This window comes from Lontra canadensis, unplaced genomic scaffold (genome assembly GCF_010015895.1).
Source record: "Lontra canadensis isolate GAN:19392208 unplaced genomic scaffold, GSC_riverotter_1.0 scaffold14, whole genome shotgun sequence".
NCBI classification, from domain to species: domain Eukaryota; kingdom Metazoa; phylum Chordata; class Mammalia; order Carnivora; family Mustelidae; genus Lontra; species Lontra canadensis.
Genome location: NW_022631008.1, coordinates 3,114,574 through 3,138,936, shown reverse-complemented (window position 1 = coordinate 3,138,936; position 24,363 = coordinate 3,114,574). Strand labels below are relative to the sequence as shown.

The window sequence follows — 24,363 nt, the reverse complement described above, 5'->3', positions numbered from 1 at the left end:
CTGCTTTATGAACATCCCAGCCTCTTTGGGATACAAAGACTCAAATTCACAAAATATTAGAGCTTGGATGAATCACCTACTCCAGATTCCTCACATTACAGTTAACCACGTGGCAGCCCAGAGAGGTAAAGCAACTTGCTAAAGGTAGAGCATGGTAGTAGCAGGACCAGACTGGAATGCAGTATGCTAACCCCCACTCAAAAACACTGACACAAATTATGTGGTCAAATTCTTCAACAAGGAGGATGAGATTGTGTAAACTTTTTTCCCCAAGAAGCCTGAACTGTGTTGAAAGGCACAGAAACTCCGCTTATTCAGCTCTTTTCTGAGGGGACTCTCTTCTCTCTTCCTGTCTCTGTCTCTCATAACCCTCCCACCCACCCACACAAACAATTATGGTGAATGGAGATTTCTTGCTTTACAAAGACACACCCAACATCTTCAGGAAGACACTTTACAGAGTAGTTTCTCAGTCCAGGTCTTTGTGTGAGGTCTGGGAAACTGGCTTATTTTCTAGAACAATAGGTGGCTCTGAAATCAGAAGATCATCCTCTCCAAAGGAGGAGTTCTGGTCTGTGTTCACAAAGTTGGGGATGTCAAACTTCATGAGCCTGTTCAGCTCCTCCTCTGGTCGCCCGTTGCTTCTAATGGCTTCCTGGAGTTGAACACTGCTGTCAAGGGCTGTGGTCTGTTGACAAGCTTTAGCCCTATCCAAGTGTTCCATTTCATTGATGTAGCAATGAAAGAGAGACCTGGATTCCTCATTGCCCTGTCGAGAAAACACCTTATCTGGCTCCAGTGGTCTTCCAAAGTCTGACACAAAGCTATTCATTCTGAATCTCTTCTCTGAAGATTCTGCATTGCTGTAAGGAGAAGGAAAAGATAAGACTGCTTTACACACCAGCTCAGTCACATTCAGAAATCATGATTTTGGAGGGTGCCTGGGTGGCTCAGTCGGTTCAGTGTCCGACTCTTGGTTTCAGCTCTGGTCATGATCCCAGGGTCTTGAGATCGGGCCCTGCCATTAGCATGTGTGTGCCATCAGGGAGCACCATCACAATGCCCCCCTGCACACATGTTCTTTCACCCTTTCTTTTTTTTTTTTTTTAAAGATTTTATTTATTTATTTGACAGAGAGATCACAAGCAGGCAGAGAGGCAGGCAGAGAGAGGAGGAAGCAGGCTCCCCGCCGAGCAGAGAGCCCGATGCGGGGCTCGATCCCAGGACTCCGAGATCATGACCTGAGCTGAAGGCAGCGGCTTAACCCACTGAGCCACCCAGGCGCCCCTTCTTTCACCCTTTCAAATGAATACTATCCTAGAAAGTTTCTTTCCATTCAGTTTCTATCCCCTTTAGGTAACACTACCTTGATTTCGATTTCTATTGATAAGCTTTGTCTATTCTTGAACTTCCCATCAATTTCCACCTCCTATAGGTAATGTTTTGATTTTTATCACCACAGGCTAGTTTAGCCTGTTTCTGAAATTCATACAAATTGATACAATATATAGCCTCCTGTGCCTGAATTCTTTTGCTTGGTGTAATTTTTTTTTTTACATTCATCCATGTTGTTGCGTATAACAATAGTTTACCCTTCTTGCTTAGTGATATTTCATCATATATGTATATTACAATTTATTTATTTGTTCAATTAAAGGGCATTTGGGTTGTTGACAATTTGGCACTGTTGTGCTTAGGGCTGCTAAGAACATTCTGGGTAAGTTTCTTTGTAGATATACATTTTTATTGCTCTTGAGTAAATACCTAAGAGTAGAATTACTGGGTCACACAGTAGATCTAAGCTTGACCTTTTATGAAACTGCAGTTTTCCAAAAGTGGTTCTGCCATTTTACACCCTACCACAAAGTGTAAGAGTTCCAGTTACTCCTCATCCTTGTCAACATTTGATGATGTCAGTCTTTTCAAGTTAGTCACGCTAGTGGGAGAGAAATGGCGTCTTGTCCGGATTTGAATGTACATTTCTCTGGTATCTAGCAATGTTGATCACTTTTGCATGTGTTTGCTGGCTATTGGTTTATCTTCTTTTGTGAAGTTTCTATATGAGCCTTTTGCTCATTTAAAAAATTGGATTGTTTATTTTTGTTACCAATTTGTGATTATTTCATAACACATTTTGAATACAAGTCCTTTGTCAAATGTATTGCAAACATTTTCTCTTGATCTGTGACTTGCATTTTAATTTTTAATTTTTTTTATTTTTTTATTAACATATAATGTACTATTAGCCCCAGGGGTACAGGTCTATGAATCGCCAGGTTTACACACTTCACAGCACTCACCATAGCACATATCTTCCCCAATGTCCATAACCCAACCACCCTCTCACTCCCCTTCTCCCCCCAGCAACACTCAGTTTGTTTTGTGAGATTAAGAGCCTCTTATGGTTTGTCTCCCTTCAGATTGCATTTTCATTTTTAAGATGTCTTTTGATGAGCAGCAGCTTTAAATTTCAGTTAATTTCAAGTTATCATTTTTTTAATTTTCTATTTAGTGCTTTTTATATCATTTCTAAGAAATAATTGCCTACCCTAAATTCATGACAATATTCTCCTATGCTTTCTTCTAGAAGTAGGGTGTCCAATATAATAGCCACTAGCCACAGGGGACTATTTAAATTTAAATTAAGTAAAATAAAATTCAGTATCTCCATTATATCATCCACATTTCAAGTGCCCAGTAGCTACATGTGGCCCGGGGTTACCTAATTGGACAGCACAGAGAATAGTTACACCATCATAAAAGTTCTCTTGGATAGAGATCTTCTAGGAGTTTTTACTGTGGGCATATGATGCATGTTGAGATAGGGATCAAGGTTCATTTTTAAGTTTATCCAGTTGATCCACCACTGTTGTTTAAAAGACTTCCCTTTCAATTTACCTTAGACATAGCAATAGACAATAAGAAAAAAATTCCATTCACAATAGCATCAAAAAAATAGAACACAGGCAAACCTCATTTTATTGCTTTTCATTTCATTATACAATACTGTGTTTTTTACAAATTGAAGGTTTGTGGCAACCCTGTGTCTGAGAAGTCTATCAGCCCCATTTTTCCAACAGCATTTGCTCACTTTCTGTCTGTGTCACATTTCAGTAATTCTTGCAGTAGTTCAAACATTTTTATTATTATTACATTTGTTATGGTGATCTGTGATCAGTGATTTTTAATGTTACTCTCTTAATTGGTTTTGGGGCACCATGAACTGTGCCCACACAGGATGGCAAACTCAACGGATACATGTTGTATCCTGACTGCTTCACTGACCAGCCTTCCCAATATCTCTCCCTTTTCTTGGGCCTCCCTATTTCCTGAGACACAATGATATTGAAATTGTGCCAATTCATAACCCTCCACTGGCCCTAAGTGTAAGTGAAAGGAAGAGTTACACATCTCTCACTTTCAATCAAAAGCTAAAAATGGTTAAGCATACAGAGGAAGACACGTCAAAATCCAAGACAGACCAAAAGCTAGTCTTTTTGTGCCAAACAGTTAACCAGGTTGTGAAGGCAAAGGAAAAAGTTCTTGAAAGAAATTGAAAGTGCTGCTTCAGTGAACACACCACCAGTAAGAAAGTAAAACAGCCATATTGTCAATATGGAGGAAGTTTTAATGATCCGGATAGATGACTGAACCAGCGACAAGATTCCCTTCAACCAAAGCCTAATCCAGAGCAAGGCCCTAACTCTCTTCAAATCTGTGAAGGCTGAGAGAGGTGAGGAGACTGCAGAGAGAAAGCGTGAAGTTAGCAGAGGCTGGCTCATGAGGTTTAAGGAAAAACAACCATCTCCATAACATCAAAGGGCAGGGAGAAGTGGCAGGTGCTGGTATAGAAGCTGCAGCAAGTTATCCTGAAGATCTAGCTGATATCATTAATGCAGGCAGCTACACTAAACAGATTTTTGGTGCAGACGAAACGGACTTCTATTGGAAGAAGATGCCACCTAGGACTTTAATAGTTAGAGAAGAGAAGTCAATGCCTGGCTTCAAAGGACCGGCTGACTCTCTTGTCAAGGGCTAATGCAGCTGGTGACTTTATACTGACGTCACTGTTATGCACCATTCTTAAAATCCTGTGGCACTAAGGAGTTTATGCTAAATCTACTCTGCCTGTGCTCTATAAATGGAACAACAAAGGCTAGATGACAGCACATCTGTTTACAACATGGTTAGTGAATATCTTAAGCTCCCTGTTGAGACCTACTGCTCAAAATAAAGATTCCTTTCCAAATAATACTGCTCACTGATAATGTACTTGGTCACCCAAGAGCTCTGATGGACATTTACAGAAACAAGATTCATATTGTTTTCATACTTGCTAACATGACATCCATTCTGCAGCCCATGAATCAGGAGAAATTTTGACTTTCAAATCTTACTTTTTAAGAAACACATTTCATAAGGCTATTGCTGTGGCAGATAGTGACTCCTCTGGTGGACCTAGGCAAAGACAAGTCAAAACCTCCCAAGGATTCACCATTCTAGATGCCACTAAAAATATTTATGATTTATGAAAAGGGGTTTAAAAAATCAACATGAACAGGAGTTTGGGAGAAACTGACTCCAGTGTTCATGAATGACTTTGAGAGCTTCAAGATTTCCATAGAGGAAGTAACTGTGGATGTGGTAGAAACAGCAAGAGAGCTGGAATAGAAGTGGAGCTGAAGATGGGACTGGGGATCCAAACTTGAAAGGATGAGGAGCTTCTTATGGTTGAGCAAAGAAATTGGATTCTTGAGATGGTGTCAACTCCTGATAAAGATGCTATAAAGATTGTTGAAATGACAACAAAGGATTTAGAATATTACATAAGCTTAGTTGATAAAGCAGCAGCAGGGTTTGAAAGGACAGACTCCAATTTTGAAAGAAGTTCTACTGTACATAAAATGCTATCAAACAACATGAATGCTGGGCACCTGGGTGTTTCAGTCAGTTAAGAGTCCCTTATGAGTCCGCCTTCAGCTCAGGTCATGATGCCAGCGTCCTGGGATCAAGTCCCCCATCGGGCTCCTTGCTCAGCAGGGGGCCTGCTTCTCTCTCTGCCTGCAGCTTCTCCTGCTTGTGCTCTCTCTCTCTTTCTGACAAATAATAAATAAAATCTTTAAAAACAACAACAACAATAGCATTAATGCTACAGAGAAATCGTTTGTGAAAGGAAGAGTAAATCAATGAGGCAAACTTCATGTTTACTTTAAGAAATTGCCCAGCCACCCCCACCTTCAGCATCCACCGCTCTGATCAGCCAGCAGCCATCAACACTAAAGCAAGATCCTCCACCAGCAAGAAGATTACTTGCTAAAAGCTCAGATGACAGTATTTTTTGACAATAAAGAACCTTTAAAGTGTGTACACTTAATTTTTAGACATAATGCTATTACAGACCTAACAGACTACAGTACAATGTAAACATAACTTTTATATGTTCTGTGAATCCCAAAATCTCATTTAACTCACCTTATTACAATATTTGCTTTATTGCAGTGGTCTGAAACTAAATCTACCCTATCTAGAGGGTATGACTGTACTTGGGGAAAAATTAACAAAGGATGTATAAGACCTATACACTGAAAATTTAAAACACTACAAATGGAATTAAGGAAGACATTAGTATAAGGAAAAATAAATCATGCTTGTAACTGGAAGACTTCAGGTGGAAAGCCATAAAACCAAAGACATAAATTAATGAAGTTTCCTCCTTTCAAGGGCCAAAAGCCCTTCCATTTTGTCTGACGATATTTAGACTCCAATGCCTTCCAATATTCATACTTTACATTTTGTCTAAATTTTATAGTGGTCAGATGCCAAGGTAATGTAAAGCAAGCTACTCTGCCATTATTGGAACTGGAACCCCCCAGTCTGTCATCTCTTGGCCCTTCATGGTGTCACATCGTTCTAGAAGTCTTCTCAGTCTCCTCCAGTCTGAGTTAAAGAATGTTCTCAAGGACTGGGTGCTTCTCTCCATGTGTCTTCTCACTCTGTATTATACAAATTTCTTGTCTGGCACCCCCATTAAGATTATGACCTCTTGAGGGCAGGTATCACATGTTTCTTGCCTATGTTCCCAGTACTTAGCACACTACTAGGCATACAGTAGCTGCTCAATAAATTTCTCTTAAATGAATGAATGATGAAAAGATTTTGAAATTAAATCAACCTTTGCCTTGGCAGGAAACCTCTTCTATAGTTCTTATAGGGTCAGACATTAATTCAAGGGCAGCATACCCAGCTCAGTAAGAACAGGTGAGCCTTACTAAGAGATGGCCTATTAATAGGGAGATCCTGAGTGTGGACTCTAGATTGAGAGATACAGGTGGTCCCACAAAGTAGTCACGTTCATATCTGCCCAGCACCAACTTTTGGTGAAGGGAAACACCCTGTCTCTGTCCCCTGCAGTGCTCTGTACATCCTCAAGTTCTGGTCCATAGTCTTCCATGAGGCCTTCCCACATAGATCCTTGGAACTCATATACCACAGAGCTACTAAAAAGGGACATCTTGCAATTTCTACAACTGGCCAGGCTTGAAGGCTATAGGGGCTCAAGTTTCATGGGGAAGACTTCCTGCCACTTATTGGTAAGAATGGCTTTAAGGAAAGCCAGTGAAACTATTGCCCCTCCGTGGTTCCTTATTTTTTTAAAGCAGCCTAGCCCTCATGGGTCACACCCAAAAATATTCTTATGTATATAATGCAGTGAATATCAAAGGATTCTCACTAATTAGGCGGGGGGTAGTTTGCAGCTGGATGTGTCTTAATTTCGTTTTTAGGAAAGAAACACGTGCCATATGGCTAAGGATGTCTCTCCAGCCTGTGGCTGGTCTGGGGACTGCTCTATGGGTCTCCCAAAGAGAAGAGAGCTAGTTCTGACTTTCTCATCCTCTCAAATGAAGCTGGCATAGGGGAAAACGATGCTCTACGGCACCTATTAGATCTGTTAGGAGAGTCTGAAGTCAACTCATTCTCCTACGGCTTTGATTACACCTGGGAAGATGAAAAACTACAAGGGTCAAACATCTTAAATTCTACCTTGATTCAAATTACAGTTAAAGCCAGCAGCCAGAAGCTTCAAACACCGAAACACTGAAAGAAGAGTAACTTTGAGATGTTTACCTGACTAGGAATTAATACCATGTCATAAGCTCTCACAAGGAAGAGAGAACACTGAAGAATATTTGTGCTATAGGCCATATGTCTGTGCCCCTCCAAAATTGCTATGTTGAAATCTAGCAAAGGAAAAGGAGATTTAACCTTAATGAATAGGATTAGTGCCCTCATAAAGAGCCTCAAGCAAGACCCCTCGCTTTATGTGAAGACACAGTGAAGACCCAGTGAAAAGTCTACCATCTATGAGCCAGATACTGAATATGCCAGCACTTTGAACCTCCAGCCTCCAAAACCATAAGAAACAGATTTCTATTATTTATAAGCCTTCTAGTCTACAGTACTCTTCTATAGCAGCCTGAACAAACCAAGATAGTTTGTCAGAAAACTTAGAATCGCCAATAATTTTAGCATTTTTTATTGTTTTTGTTCCCTTCCTACCTATTCTACATCTTGTCATCATGAAATTGATGATATAGCTAGTGTGCTCAAGAGAAGTTCTCCTGTGTCATCTTAACTGTTTAAAAATGACAATAGTTTATTCTGATAGGAAACTTAGCCTTGAAATCCTGTTCATTTCTTTAAGAGTTTGTTATTCCTCATTTTCATCTTGTAAAAAAACGCAACTGGGAGTTAACCTATTTGTTGCAACCTTACTAAACTACACAAGCCGGAATAAAGAGACTGTTCAGACTGTTCTGATTCTTGGTTTTTTCCTTCTTCTCCCCGTGGGTTGGGTCATGTATTCCCTGCCCCTGGGGAATTTTCTATACCTGAACAGAGAGCCTCTAACACCCAGTCCTTTGGTACCTGCACTGATTGCCATTATTCCTATGATATTCCCCAGCTCACAAACTTTCACCAGCTCACCTGGTCGGCTCAGTCTCCCCACCCTTGAATCAACCAGTCTTTCTGGTGTACTCTCCCACCAGAGTCCCCTTGCTAACCCTACGGTCCAGCCATATGGCACCTGACCATCCCCAGATGCACTCAGGACTCTCTGTCTCTGCGCTTTGCTTGTGCTGTTCCTTCTGCCTGATGGGCCCTTCTGTCCATCAAAGTCAAATATCTTCTTTGCTGTCCAACACAGATGTCACTGTCTCTAGGGAGATTCTCTAACCTCCCAATGGGAAGGACAGAGTCCTTCCTTCCCGCTGTACTTCACTAACAAGATGCATCTCTTCCTGCCTCATGGCAGAGCTATTTACGCACAGCCCTTCTTCTCCTCTACACCGCTGTGCTGTATTTTATCCATCTTTGCATCTCCTGAAAGGCCTCGCAGTCATTAGAGCCTCAGTGAGTGTTCTGAACAGCTGTGTCTGCAGGTGGCCTGAAGCCCTGGTTCCCATGAAAGACACAGCCTCCCCCAGTGTTAAGTGCTCTTTCCTCTGTGCCCAAGAGATAAATCAGGTCAGGTGGACAGAATCTCTCACTTCCATTTGGAGAAGGAAAACACCTATAATGCTCCAGGTTATTCCTCTAGGGATTTTTCCAGATTGATTACAATTTTTACAAACGAAGTATTTCTGCTATGCCGTCTTCAGGTTTGCCTTCAGGAAAAGTGGTGGGCAGTCCAGACTTTCAGAAGTCATTCCCAGTGGTCTTTTACAGGTGCGTTAAGCTAAACAATGACCTACAAAGAGTGAAATCTCTGTGATTAACAACTAATGAGAAAACAATAATAACCACTAATATCTATGGAGATGTGCTGAAAGCTTCCTCTCATGTAACAAGCCCTAGAGGTGCCGGCCCTTCTGTCTGGGTGTGGACGTGCCTTTTGCTGGCTATAGGTGCTAGTTCTCACTTACTAGGAAGATGTCAGTCTCTCTGGGGCAAGAAAGAGTTCACTACATTACAACAACCCTCCACACGGTCCTGAGCAAGCCACAGCTGTGCACTCAGTAAGCACCACTTAACTGATGGGAAATTAAAAGTAACTGAATCTGATACATGACATAGGTTTTCTACCTGTCAATGGTGGTAGACCTCACGAAATGTCAGGGCTTCCTCAGGAATACACACTATGTCTGCACCTTGCCAGCTAGTTCCTGTGGCCCTTGGTCATTGTCAAAAACACTGAGCACTGACACTTTCTTGCTATAAGCTTTTAGGTGCACTGTACCCATCTTTTAGTGGTGCCATGTTTGGGTAAATTGCAATTCAAGGTAAAATGTAATTTCCATTTTTCTGAGGTCACACACAAGCAATTCTGCACTCACTCCTAAATGAAGAACATCCCAACTTGGACAAGGTGCTCTTAGCAAAGGCTACAAAAGGAGGGTATTTGAGGCATATGATATCTGGGGTTTGATAGTTTTTTTAGGAAGTCCAAAATAGTCGACATAAAAATGTGATCCAAGCCTTTTCTGTTACTCTCTCTCTGGCAGATTTATGATAATGGGGCTATAATGCTTTAACAAGAAATCACACACAGTAAATGGCCCCTTAGCTGAGAAAGCAGGAGGAAATGGTTTTTTGTCTTCATCGTCCATAAAGGATCCAGGTAAGAGGGGGTTTTCTGGCTCCCCTCCCCCACACACAGCAGCAAATATTCCGTAAGAAAAATAATCCCCATTAAAGCTGTTTCTTGGGCCTAAAAGCTTTTAAGAAAGGTGGTGTCAGCTTCATAATAGTCTTTTTTCCTCTGCAGTATACTTTACTAGTAGTGTTCACGAGTATCTGGTTCTCTTCTTCTGGGCCCACAGATTACCCTTCTCAGCCTGGGCAGTGCGTGGGTGTGGTTAGTTCTGGCCAATGAGCTGCTGGGAGGAAGGAATGTGCGTCACTTCCTGTCTGAAGAACAGAAGGGCGGTTGTGAGGTCTCCGCAGAAGCCCTTCCCTGTTACAGGAACCCAGGAGGCTGAGTGCTGGAGACAGTGCAGATACAAGTCGAGAAGTTTCTATCCACCTGTTGCTGACCCTCGGCAAACATGCAGCTTGAGTAAGAAATAACCGTGTCTTGTGTCATACCAAGATCTGAGGAGCTGTTTGTTACCGTCTCATTACCTAGTCTGATTATTATACATTCCCACCAAAGCTCTTGAGATGCCAGTGACTTCAGAATTGAAGTTCTTATGCTGATATGATCCCAATGTGAAATCTTCAGGGAAACAACTTGTCCATGTTACTGTGATGTCATTGGTTCTGTGTAGTGAATGGATCTCAACTCCTACCATCCAACCCTGTTAAATGAAGGTCCAGCCAGAGACGGCAAACACATATTCTCTATTGAGTAAACTGTGATTGATTCCTGATGACTGCCCAAAGGGGTGTTTTGGGTTGTTCTGTTTTAGGGTTGTTTTTTTTTTAAGATTTTTTTGTTTTTTTTTTAAAGTTTTTTTTTTTTTTTTTTAAGATTTATTTATTTATTTTGAGAGAGAGCATGCACGAGCCCACATGTGAGCACAGTAGGGTAAGGGCAGAGGGAGAGAAAGCATCTCGAGCAGACTCCCACTTAGGGCTTGATCTCAGGACCCTGAAATCACGAGTGGAGCCAAAATCAAGAGTTAGATGCTCAACCGACTGAGCCACCCAAGTGTCCCCAAAGTGATGTTTTGAAAACAATTCTGAGGCCAAGTCTCAGCTTTGTAGGTTGATAGCACAGCTGATTAGTGATGTCTTTGTGGGGGTGGAAACAAGGATGAGAAGCATGGGTTGTCGTAGCTACCATCCTTGCATCTTACTACTTTTAAGGAGATGCACATCCTGGCCTGAAATACCTCCATGGAGAGAAAGACAGAGTTAAGCAGTAAACTCAGCACTAGTCCAGTCTGAACTTGCAGACTAGATCAGGGATATTAACCAGCATGTTGGAGTCATATTTCAAAAGGACGCTGCCTGACATCTTACTTGAGGAAGTAACTGTTCTTTCTGACAAACCACCCAGAGAGCCTGATATGTAAAGCAGACATGTCAGTCTTTCTGACTAATTACCAAAACTCTCTCCTTAGCCTCCTTTCTAAAATCATCCCACCATTTGCCTGAGAGACACACCCAAGGTGAGGCTGGGGTAGAGAACTCCCAAGTGCAGATAAAATGTGAATGCTTAGGGCCTGGCTGTCCCATGGGAGCATGGGTTTCTTGTTCTCCCTCTTCCTATTTACCAAGACCCGAAGCTCTCAACAGGACCTCCAACCAGCAAGCCAGGGAGGGACTAACCTTCTCTGAGTACCACTGTGAATCCAGCCTGTGCAAGTCATTCCACAGGTGTCAGCTCATTGAGCCTTTACAATAATTCTCAGAGGCAGGGGTGCCTGGGTGGCTTGGCTGTTAAGCATCTGCCTTCAGCTCAGCTCATGATCCCGGGATCCTGGGATCGAGTCCTGCACTGGGCTTCCTGCTCCTTTGGAAGCCTGCTTCTCTCTCTCCCACTCCCCCTGCTTGTGTTCCCTCTCTCACAGTCTCTCTCTCTGTCAAATAAATAAATAAAATCTTTAAAAAATAATAATAATAATCCTAGGAGGCAGATACTATTTTATTTTTATACAAGAGGAATTTCAGGCCAGGAGGGGTTAAGAATCTAGCCCAAAGTCTCAGTAAGTCAATCCGGAAATGTTTGACTCCAGAGCCCACACGTGGTCCAACAAGTGACAGAAGGAAACAAATGTGATTGGTTGCTAGTATCTTTAGTTCTGAAGAAGGAAGAGATTAAAAATTACCAACACGAAATCATTCCATGTAGTGGTTAATAACAAGAACTTCCGAGTCCAAGAGGTTTGTGTTTGAGGCCCGGACCAATAGTTGTTTTTACCTGTGAGACGTCAGACAAGTGATTCATTTTTCTCATCTGTAAAGTTGGAACACCTACAAGATTTACTTCATCTTTCTGTGAGGACTTAGTGAGATTATACAAATAAGGGGATTAGCAGACCCTAGCACATGGTAAATATTTTTTAAAAAGCTCTTATTATTCTCAGTGATTTATCATTCTTTCCTCCATGCCTAATTATCACACAGGGAAGCTTAAATTGGTTGTTTTAGATTAAAGCTGACCAAGTGGAAAAAAATAATGTCTCCTTTAGAGAAAATTTCTGCCAAATAAATGTCAAATTTACTAAGATCTAAAAGCCTCTTTAACTGATCCACTCAGGGATTTTTGCCTCATGTCTGTTTCTTTCCGGCTTCTATTATGATATAGAGCAACCAAACGCCACGTCTTATACTGCCTCAGACTCAAAAAAGCATTTACAATGCGGCCCCGAGGGCTGATCCATTTATTGAAGACAAAAAAAGGTTAGACTTTCTCCTTAACCTCATTAAAAAGCATAGAGTTACAATAACCGTTGTTCTCTCACTGAGATTATTCAGAACCACCATCAAAAGAAAACCCAGCTAGCAGGAGGACTGAACTGCCAATTGAAAGACTGGAAACAAGTCTCAGCTACCCAGGGTCACCATGACAGATTAAGGAGACCGATCAGAGGGCTCCAGAGAGACAAAAACAACCAGAGTGTGTGTGTGTGTGTGTGTGTGTGTGTGTGTGTGTGTGTGTGTGTATGTGTGTGAGAGAGAGAGTGTGTGTCTGAGAGAGATTTAATTATTTAAATATATTAATTTATTTTAATTTAATTTTTTATTTTAAGGAACTGGTTCACGTGGACTGTGGAGGCTAGCAAGTCCAAAATCTGCCAGTTAAGCCTGCGGGCTGGAGCCCCAGGGAAGAGCTGCAGAGTGAGGCTGTGGGCAATCTTCGGTGGGAATTCCTCTCTGCTTGAGAGACGTCATTCTCTTTCAAGGGAGGCTTTCCAATGATTGATTGGATGAAACCCACTCACATTATGGACGATGACCTGCTTTCCTCAGTCTACTAATTTAAATGTTAACTCAATGAAACACATAAATGCAGAAATGCCTAGAATAACATTTGATCAACTATTTCGGTATCATGGCCTCAACAGCTTGGTGCATAAAGTTAAACATGACGTGAAGTCATGTTTTCTTTGGGAGTAGGGCGTTCTCAAGCGTAAAGATCACATGCGTCCTATATCAAGCAAACATATCCCAACAGTCCTGCGAAAATCTGTCCCTTTGAAGACAAGGAAGATCACAGTGCTGCTGTTCACTGACCACTCCATGAGATGTTCCCTAACCTAAGTCTGTCTTCTGCTTTTCTTAACATTGTTGCAACCCACACCCTATCTTCAAATTCCCTGGACCAGTATAACAGAAGCAAAGGCATGTACGGATTTTTATGAGAACACAGAAGAAAGGGAAGTTCCCTGTCTTTTTAGTGGCTTTTCAGTGTCTGTTAAAGAGATTCTCAACTGGGTGTGTCTGTAGGCTTCAATAAATGTTATTTTCCTTTCATTTAAAATGTGTTTAATTTTTTTTTTCTGCACCTTAATGTCTGAAAATAGCTGAGTGAAGAGCAGAACTGCTCCCTTTCTCCAGGCACTTGTCAGAGTGCGCAAGGGCAGGCTGAAGACTGAACAACAGCCACGGGAGAGAGTGTGAGGAGGTATGACAACAGGGAGAATCCTGTTGCCAGGCTATGCGGAGTAGGAGGGCGACTAGATGGAAAATGGTAGGATGTTGCTACATTTCTTCCATTTACTCTCCCAGGCGGCTCTCTGCCATTCTGCCTGCTGCGGTGTGCTTTGTGTCGTAGAAAACTGACCTTTGTTGGAGGAGACTGGCTGCTGACTGTGCCCCTGTGGTCAGCCAATGGAGGGCAATGGTAAGAGGTGGAAGGAGGAAGGAAAATAAGGACTTGGTATTTATTTTGAGGTCCCTCCTGAGATGGGTCCCATCGGGCTAGCTCTGTCCTTCAACCCAAAGTCACAGCTCCTTTCAACCACCCTTTTCACGGAACTCCTGGGTCCCCTTCAGATCTAGGGTGGTTGATACCTGTTCCTCAGTGTTGGTCGCCTGGGGGGCCCTGCACTGTCCTGTCGGAATATCTTTCCATCTGGCCACAACTCGGGGATAGTCTTGTCATCGAAAGTTCCTCCAATTACCTAATCAGAGTGTGCTATCTCTGCTGGCTGGGACTGACTAAAAAGGTATTTGACATATGTTATTTCTTGCTTTGTTTGAAGAGTTGAGATAATAAAAATCCTTGAAAACATTTCTGAGTTTTTTGCAATCCACAACTGAAAAAACACCTTCTGATGTTACTCAATGTTCTTTAAGAGTCATGTAATAATTTCCTCCGTAAATCTAAGGCCCAACATAAATGTTCTTTATCCTGCCCTGAGAATCATATAATTCTTGGTGTTTCTCTTTTTATCCTAGCTTCAAGGAAGCTCAGTGTTGAACTCACTGTTTTATTGTCAATAATTCAACTGAGTACCCAGTTGTAACTATTTCTCTGCTACTTGAAATGTTTTTTTAAAACGTATTGCTTGGAGCACTGCGTGTTATATGCAAACAATGAATCATGGAACACTGCATCAAAAACTAATGATATACTGTCTGGTGACTAACATAACATAATAAAAATATTTTTTAATTAAATTAATTCTTAGCTAATTAATTTTTAATTAAATTTCTTTTTAATTTAATTTAAAAACTACATCATAGATTAACATAGATCCTAGCATACTCTAATATTCTTGAATTTTCTTAATCAGTAACTAATTTATCTTCTGCTAAACAGTGAGCTACCGAACAAAAGGACTTTCCTATTTTAACTTCATGTCACTTAGTATAATAAGTAGCACATAGTTACCTGGCAAATATTTATAGAATGAATAAATTGATAAATGAAAATAAATGAATAAATAAATAAATAACTGGTTTTCATCCCATTTTGCTACTATCTTTTTTTCTTCCCACTATTTTTGGTCTCGTAAGTCACCCAAATTCTTTAAGGAATAGGAGAAAATACAGCCTAATAAATAAACATTTCAAAATAAAAATCAGGCCTGGATCACTGTGAAACCTGGGTTCACAAGGGTCCTCTTGAAAACAAGCCCCAGGGCCAAGAGGTGAAGTGCCAGGAGGAAGGTGATTCCACCCAAAGGCAACTGGGTACAGGCAGTAAATCCATAACCAGCCCCTTTTTCCCCCACTGGAAGCAACCCCAGCCCTGGATAGTATGTCTATTTATTTAGTTCCCATGGGGCTTAATAGATATTTAGGAAAGACCCAAACTTACTCCTGGTGTGGCGCTCCTGTCTTGGTCAACAAAGTCAGCACAAAAAACATGAAAATCACGAAGACAGCCAGACCAACCCAAAATCCAATCACAATGGAATCTGTAAACAGTTAATACTGGGATTAGCATTTCATAACAGCTTAAAACTTGAACATTCAAGGAATCTGATTTTTTCATTACATGAAATAAGAGAAGAAAGTTAACAATATGATAAGACAATCTTGACCCATTAGTCAACTGGGAACAGATAAGATGTAATGAATGAGGGAGAGGGAAGATCCTGTGTGCTGCAGGGTTTCTGTCCCAAGATGACACTGAGAGACTTTGGCCTTATTGACTCTTTGTTTCCATATCTTAATGAAGGAACCCCAGAAAGACGGTAGATCATCTAGGTCCGTAAGTTTCCACTTAAGTGTCCCGGGTTAGAAAATATCTTTTTTAGCAAAGATTGCAATATGAAATTTAAAATAAATTCTGGGGGCACCTAGCTGACCCAATCAGTAGAGCATGTAACTCTTGATGTCAAGGTTGTGAGTTCAAGCCCACGCTGGGTATGGAGCCTAGTTAAAAAAAAGAAAATTAATTCTCATTCAAACCAACCCAATTTTGTATTTTCACTTATTTACATTCATACTGGAATAACTCAAGTCCTCATTAATTCTTGAGGAGAACATACAAATCACCTTCTGAGTGCTCTCCCTATCTTGTGTCTTTCCCTCTGTCTCATCTCTGTATGAACCTACTTTATGACAACTCTGTTAATGTTGTTCCTTTATGAAAAATTCTTCAGCAAAGCAAAAACAAAGCAATACAAACAAAAAAACTCTTCGGCAACAATAGTCCTAACCTTTTCCAAATTAAAAGAGATTCCATATGTAAAGCACTTTCTACAATGTCTGGCATCTGAGAAAAATGTACCCCATATTTGCCAGCTATTATGGTTAAAATTATCATCAATCTCTCCCACCTTACCTGTACTTTAAAACCCATGTTTCCAATTAGAGAAGGGAACATTGTGTCCCTGTATTTACCTTAATTCTTAGCCATAACTTCCTAAGATCCACACCTTTTCAGGGGCTCTTACCCTCACCTGGCTGGAACAATTTTCCCCAACATAGAGCTAGTAAGTCTATCCATCCTTCAAAGACCATTCCTTGGGGCTCCTGGGTGGTAAGTCATTAAGTGTCTGCCTTCAGCTGGGGTTATGATCTCAGGGTCCTGGGATGGAGTCCCATATGCGGCTCCCTGGCAGGAGGCCTACTTCTCCCTCTCCCACTCCCTCTACTTGTGTTTTCTCTCTCGCTATGTATCTGTCAAATAAATAAATAAAATCTTTAAAAAAAAACAAACCATTCCTTATACCATCTCCCTCACAAAGCCTGGACTAACTTCCCTAAGTGATGTGTTTTTTCCCTCCTTCGAACACCATAACATGCTTATGCTTCTCTACAAGGGCCCTCCCTTGATCTTATCTTGATTAATAGTCAGAAGTATACATCCTTGGGACAGGGATGAGACTGGATAGTCTACAAAAACTGGCACATATATTTTAGGGTCTCAGATCTGGAGAAGGCACCAAAATTGAATCATTTTACATTTTCTTTCTTTTTTAAAGTTATTTTTAATTTACCTTCAATTAATTAACATATAGTACATTATTAGAATCACAGGTAGAATATAGTGATTCATCAGTTGTATATAACACTGAGTGCTCATTTCATCAAGTACTCTCCTTAATGCCCATCACCCATCCACCTCCCCTGAAACAACCCTGTTTGTTTCCTAAGGATAAGAGTCTCTTATTATTTTGTCTTACTTTATTTTTCCCTCCCTTCCCCTATGATCCTCTGTTTTGTTTCTTAAATTCCACATATGAGTGAAATCATACGATAACTGTCTTTCTCTGATTGATTTATTTCACTTAGCATAATACCCTCCAGTTCCCTCCATGTCATTGCAAATGGCAAGATTTCATTTTTTGATGGCTGAGTAATATTCCATTGTATATAGAGACCACATCTTCTTTATCCATTCATCTATCGATGAACATCTGGGCTCTTCCCATGTCTTGGCTATTGTGGACATTGCTGCTATAAACATTGGGGTGCAGGTGTCCCTTCAGATCACTATATTTGTATCCTTCGGGTAAATACCTAGTAGTGTAATTGCTGGGTTGTAGGGTAGCTTGTTTTTATCTTCTTGAGGAACTGCCATGCTGTTTTCCAGATTGCCCAAATAAGCTTGCATTCCCACCAGCAATTTTAAGAGGGTTCCCCTTTCTCCACATCCTCACCACCTCACACCAGTCAGAATGGTAAAAAATACTTCACATTTTCTGATCCGTTCTAAGAATTCCCCCTACATGAGATCACAGTGAGAATGCTTAGAAATTAAAAAAAAAAACCACACACATTACATTAAAAAAACATTTAATGTGTTTCAGTGCATAGCATCATTCTAATTAAATCATGTATTGCCCTTTTTCTAAAGTTAAGAAGTCAGATAGGCAATTTACTCTGAATAATTCATATTTCTTTCTACATATAGGATTGCCCTGAAGTTCATTTTTATTCAACCATGTTCATTCAGTGCTCTGGACACAAAGCTAATGTATCTTTCCTTGGACTCAGAGTGCCAAAGCAATAGAAATTGTAGACTTTGCCTTATAACATAGTGGAAATAAAGCCTAAAAAGGACAAAAGGATGAATACCAAAAAAACATGTGTACACAAGTGCAACCAACATTCAAGAATAACACCTCAGTCCTGGGGGCACAGCCTGGGAAGTCCCACCTCACTGATAATGACGGTTCAGCATGCTGTACTTCATCAATGGCCTGCAGAGTAAAAGCAAATTCTAAAGTATATGCAAGAATTATACTGAAGTTCTCAGTTGAGAATTTAACCTTGTCACGTTGATTCACATTGGAAGGTGTTCGCATTAGGACAGTTTTCGCCCTGCAAACAATGGCTGGATCCCCTTTATTTCTTCGATTCTCTAGCTCAGGGTGGGCAGAGATGGAGAAGGGGTGCCTTTAATCCAGCCTAGTTCCTTCTCTCTGCCTTCCTAGCACCCCAGGGAGCTGATCAAAAGGCAACAATACTATGGGGCATGAGATGGTCACAGCCCTTCCTTGATGTCATGGGGGAGCAGGCGAAGGAGGATCAGGGCGACAGTTAGAACTTGAGAATGCCAGTGGTCCAATGGCATTTCCAAATGCTTCTTTGATAATATGGCATCTACATATCCTATTACAATATGCCTCGAGTGGCTCTGCTTATTCACATTCCTCTTCAAACAGAATTTTGCTTCCTCTAGTTATTTCCATTAATTTTCCTCTCCCTCATCCTGTGTCACATGGCCTGACCCTAGGGCACTTTTTTACCCTGAGCCCCTTTCAGGGAATATCAGAGGTCCCCATCTTGGCCCAGGCATATCCAAACTCTCCTGCACTTTTATTTATATAACATGTTTCATAGACATGGGCATGGCAGTCGAAGAGAGAAAGCAGAGAACCTGGCCCTCTCCAAAGCACTCCTCCCTGAGAAGGATTCAAAATAAAGGTTTATAGAGAGTAAAGCTCCAGTGAGGCCAGCTGGTTAAGGAAACCACGAGAAGCTTTCCTAAGGTGTTTCTAACAGAGCCCAGCGGCCACTTCTGTTCTGTCTAGAAACTGAACTATTTAGAGATCATTATAATAAAGGGGTAAATTGTCAAGGGGAATTCTAGATGGTGAATGGAATGAAACAGAGAAGAAAGCTGATGACAGTGTGGCTTTCACTGGTGAGATGCTGTTTCACCATGATTATCTTTTCCACTCTAGGGTCAGACTAGGGCCAACTACCCAATACCAGTTCTTTCCTTTCCACCTCCTAAGAATTAATTGTGACCTTTCCATCTCCTGGCTGTATGAAAAACGAGGATTAATACTAACTGAAGGAGAGGATTCAGGATACGAGAGCCTTAGCTGTCCTCAGAGCACTTCTGCTTTCTAATGCATTAAGGCCAATTTTGTGGTCTGAATTCCTGGCAAGGAGCCAACAGTGCCGTCCCAGAACTTGCTTGCTTTGACTGTGCTTCCAATGACACGTCTTACTCTAAGCCTTCGCACGCTCCAGCTCTACTTCTCGTCTTGATGACCTGGCTTCTTGCTAATTCGTCCATGAGTGTGGCTGGCATTATCTGCAAATTGGCATATGAAAAAAAGCATGGGATATGACCTCCACTGATGGCTCAGAATAAGAGGGTGCTCCTTCAGTCTTTCCTCAACACAGCAGATAATGGTCCTGCTAAAATGTAAACGTGTCCACATATGGACTTATAGGCTTTGCTTCTGCTTCTCTAAGAACATCTTGTCTCACCTAGTCAAGGTCTTCCTAAATGTCCTATTTCTCTTTCCCTTCATAGCAAAATTCTTGAGAGATCTGTCTATATGTATGGTTTTCAGTTCTTCTCCTCTCATTTTTTTTTCTTGAACCAATTCCGTCAGCCTTTCACTCCCCACACACTCTGCTAAGACTGCTTTCAAATCATTGCCAATAACTTCTGTGTTGTAAATCTAACAGTCAAGTCACAGTCCTCAACTTACTTGACCTAATAGCAGCATTTAACACAGCCTCATCCCTGAACTCTTTCTTTCTTTGACTTCCAGGAAACACAATTGCCCTATTTTCTTCCTACCTTCCTGTACATTCATTCCATTTAGGCTCCTTTGCTATTTTCCTCCTAACACCTCCAACTTTAAAATGCTAGCGTGTGCCAGGGCTCAGTTCTTGTACCTCTTCAGTTTTCTGTCTATACTCATTCATCCAGCCTCTTAACTTTGAATATGATTTATACGCCGTGACTCTCAAATTCCCACCTTCACAGCACATCTCTCCTGCCATGTCCTATTGGATGTCTGACAGGTCTCAGTTTAACAAGTCCAAAGCTGAGCTCCTGATGTCCCTGCTTCTCCCATAGTTTCCCCCATCTCTGTTCATTGCAATTCGTGCTGCCAATTAGATCATGTATCTTCAAATCCTCCTTGGCGCTTCAATTTCTATTATGCCCTATGACCAATCTACTGATGAAGACTATCAGATCTATCTTTTAGAACTATCCAGAATGTATGCACCTCTCACTACTCCACTGTTCCCCACCGTGGCCAAGCCACTGTCATCAGCTGTCTGAACTACTGTGAGAGCCTCCTCTGATTGGTCTTCTGTTTCCAATCTCACTCCCTCCCTCCCCGACCCGCAGCGACATCTTATTGAAGCCTAAACCAGATGTGATTACTCTTCTCCAAATGGCATCTCAGAGAAAAAGAGATCTCAAAGGCACTATTGCCTTTTTCCTCTTCTCTATTCCCTGACTTCTTCTCTTGCTATCCTGCCTCATAGTGACTCCCCTGGTTCCATGCTGGTCTCCTCGTTGGTCCTTGGATGATCCGTTTCATTCTTGCCATGGAGCATTTTCTGGAATGCTCTTCTCCAGATACCTTCCAATTCAGCCTCTCACTTCCTTCAGGTCTTTTCTCAAATTTCTCCTTCTCAGTAAGTCCTTCCATGGCCACCCTATGTATAATTTTACCACCACACTCTGCATCTCCTTTCCCTACTCTATTTCCTATGACCATATGGCATGGTTTGCTTATTTAACTTATTTATTGTCTATCTCTCCCACGAGGAAGCAAGATCTATAAGCTAAGGTATTTTTGCCTCTTTTGTTTGCTGTTGCGTCTCCAGTTCTTAAAAGAGTGCTGCACATAATGGGTACTCGGTAAATACTTGCTGAAAGAAACAGTGAATGAGTGGATGGTCATTCTGTTGGTGCCAAATATATGTCAGATATACTTCCACTTCTGATGGATTATAAGGTTTAATACCAGATGCAAAACTGAGAGCAAAAGGAGAATTCACAATAACCACCAGAGCTTGCCTCTCAGATGAAAGACCATTTGAAGGCAGGACTCTTCATTTCAGCAGGCAGAAGAACCTGGTCTAACTAAAGACAGAGCTACTGTTGCCAAGTATGATCTGTTACAGGTAAAGCAAATGAAGACAACTGTTATCCTGTCCTCAATAAATGCTTCCCCTTGAAATATCTGGCTTCTATTTTTCTAAATCTACACCTAACTGGCTTTGAATTCTGCTCTATAATACAAGGAGACACACTTGAAGGTCAGAATCACAACTTAATTTAAAAAAATTTTTTTTCTTTTAAAGATTTTATTTATTTGACAGAAAGAGAGAGACAGCCACAGAGGGAACACAAGCAGGGGAAGTGGCAGAGGGAGAAGCAGGCTCCCCGCAGAGCAGGGCTCAATCCCAGGACCCTGGGATCATGACCTGAGCCAAAGGCAGACCCTTAATGACTGAGCCACCCAGGCAGCCCAGAATCACAGCATTTTAAAGTGGAAGAAACTATACCAAAGTACACAGTACAATAGTTGACTTATTCTTTTTTATTTTCCTGTATGTCTGTGTTTTTCATTTGTTTCTTATTCTCTTCTCTGTGCCTCATATATTGTCAGGTTCTGGAAGCTAAGGACCTCTATTTTGGTCAGATTTTTTACATCCAAACAGTAAGGACTCAACCAGGCATTCCGTTTTTTCCTGATGTGAATGCTAAAACTGACAAAGCATTCCTTATTAATAGTACATACGTAAAGTAAATATGTAATGTGTCATACTTCTGTCTACATTTTGCAGGAATTCTTACCAGTTATAATCATTTCTAGAATGTAATATGCTCAAAAAAAGATTTCCAATTATCTCTAGAGATATACCAACGAAAATAATAGCAGCAAGCCTGTCTTCTTTGCCCCTCAAACTAAGGAAAAGAGATAGGAGCACGCTGACAGAAAAAATTTGGTTCACCAACCTGTAAAAGTGCAAATTATAGGGAAATATTTGGCAATTTGCCCAGTACTAAAATTTGCTTTGTACTAAAATTCTTTGTACTAAAATTCTTAAAAAGCAAGTGTCTTTACCTAAAGATTGCTCCAGAAAAACAAGATTGAATAATTAAAGTAAATGAAAGAGCATGATTTCATGCCCTGACAGCAACAGCCTTCCAACAGATAATCAATGAAGCATATCCTAATGGATTTCATCTGCTTTTCAAAATTTCCACAGAGAAATACTGAGCAGACATCAATAAATGAAGGAGTGAAAGCATTTAATTATTACTACTCACTTCAGGGATAAAGGATATATGATTTAGTTAATAACTTTTTAAGGAACAAATATAGAAAGCCCTTGATCCGGTAAATGAGTAACTCTGAAGCCCTTTGCAGGTCCACTGGTGAAGACCAGGACTTGGGAACCAGCCAGAGTATTGTAGGATTTTCTCTGCCTTTAGCGCCGCCCCTCCTTCTTGGTAGTGCCCCCACGAAGAATGAAGAGGTAGACCAGATGAAGAGTGGCCGGCAGCAAAGCAAAGTTTACTGAGCAATGTTATAAAGCTCCTGGGGTGGGGTGGGGGCGGGGGGGGGAACAAGAGTGTTGCCCTTGGAGTTTCTAAGTTTAGGGGGTGTTATGAGCTCTTTTCCAGAACTATTTAAAGCAATCAGGGTGTGCTGAGTGGTGCCAATCAGGGCTTGGGTCCTGTATCCATCTACATGCTAAAGTCTATTAGCTAAAGTCTACGTGCTGATGGTCTTTTTTTTCTTTTTTTCCTGACATCTGGGGTCTTCTTTATTAACCGCCCCTTGTTGGTGATACTGACAAATGTTTTGTGGTTACCTCCCTTATTTGAGGACGTTTTGCGGAAGTCATTTCTGCAATGGCTGCAAAGCAGAAGGCTGGTGGGGTCCTGCTTAAGCTGCAAAACAGGATGTCAGTGATGTCAGTGCTGTTTATCTTATCTGCCCCAACTCCATATTTTCATTTCATTATTGGGGACCCCAGTCCTGACTATCCAACTGTCCAACTAATTCCTAACAGTATCACTGCCCTCTAATTGGCCTACTAGAGGCTCTGCCGCAGCCACTAGCCACCAGTGGCTTCCAGGCTCCGGGGACCCACAGGCAAAGCCTTCCTGCCACAGGAGAATGGGGACAAAGCCTTGATCACTTAATTAAGCTGGAATGGGACTTGACCAGGATGAAGACTTAGGAGGCTCCTGAGTTTGCCTCCTTCCACAAACACATTGAATATACAGCTGCATATGGAGGAATTCCCTCTGAAAGATATCCAGAAACTAGCAAAGTCCCTCCGACACCTCTGCCAAAGAGGAAAACACCCACATAAAAATGGATAGGTAGGTCTGAGACACACTCTTGCCATAACTCCTACCCGCAACATAGCAGCATACAGTTGGAAGGAAACCCCCAACTTCCAGCTTCTCCCTAAGAAGGAAACGGTTTGGACAGCACCTCTGGAGCCCCAGTTTTAAGACCTCACTGCAGAGACAGGCCACTAAAATGCCTAGCTCTGAAAACCAAAAGGGCTGAGGTGTGTAAGAACCTAAAGACTACATAGCAAACAAAGAAGCAGTAATTCAAGGGCAGGCAGGCGAGCCCCCACCACAGCTATCCCCCCAAGGCTCACTGCAGAGGAAGTAGACAAAGACGCCTGCTTCCCATTCTTTCCTGGACAGGAGTTTCTCTGCCTGCTTTAAAGGATGAGGCCTCGGGGCGGGGCCTCGGATTTAGCACCATCCAGCGGCTGCCTGCAGTCTCCCAGGGAAGCTGCCAACCCACCCTGCCTTCTCCCTGCAGCCTATTCTAATCATAAAACCAAGTCACCGGCATCTCCCTGGAGAGAGCTTATTCACATGTCTGACATTCTAGCTTCTGTTGGCTACAGCCCAAGGGATAGGCCCCCAGTCTCCTGGCTCTGATACCAATGGTGCTTACATTCAGGAGTCCTACAGGACTGTAGGGAACAAAAAAGCCATTCTTAACAAGCAGGAGGACTTGCCCAGCTATCTACTTGGCTGAAAAGAAAGGAAACAGGCAAAAACTGGAAGAGGATTTCCACTACCTCCATTTTGACCTCAAACTTTCTAATTGATTAAGTTCTTCTTTCCAGCTTATTTATTTCTTTCATCAGGCAAAAGATCCCAGAGCAAAAGGTCCCCTGATGGGAAGGGAAACTACCCATAACGACTGCCCTGAGCCAACAAGAACCTGCCCATGACTGACTCCAAGACAATGATCAACC

The 24,363-nt window shown here is 41.6% G+C and overlaps 1 protein-coding gene across 3 annotated transcripts in view; it reads right to left on the bottom strand.

Annotated features, from left to right (window-relative positions):
• Positions 1-341: 341 nt before the first annotated feature.
• The window catches only part of MRAP2 (melanocortin 2 receptor accessory protein 2), a 48,890-nt gene continuing 24,868 nt past the window's right edge, over positions 342-24,363 (bottom strand). For 2 of the 3 annotated variants that reach the window (XM_032858363.1, XM_032858364.1), the window contains exons 3-4: positions 15,215-15,314; positions 342-863 (exon numbers count right to left, since the gene is read on the bottom strand). In XM_032858363.1, coding sequence (XP_032714254.1) covers positions 470-863; positions 15,215-15,314 — 494 coding nt within the window. In that variant the 3' untranslated portion in view covers positions 342-469. The remainder of the gene's footprint in view (positions 864-15,214; positions 15,315-24,363) is intronic. The other variant, XM_032858365.1, reaches the window with a different exon arrangement.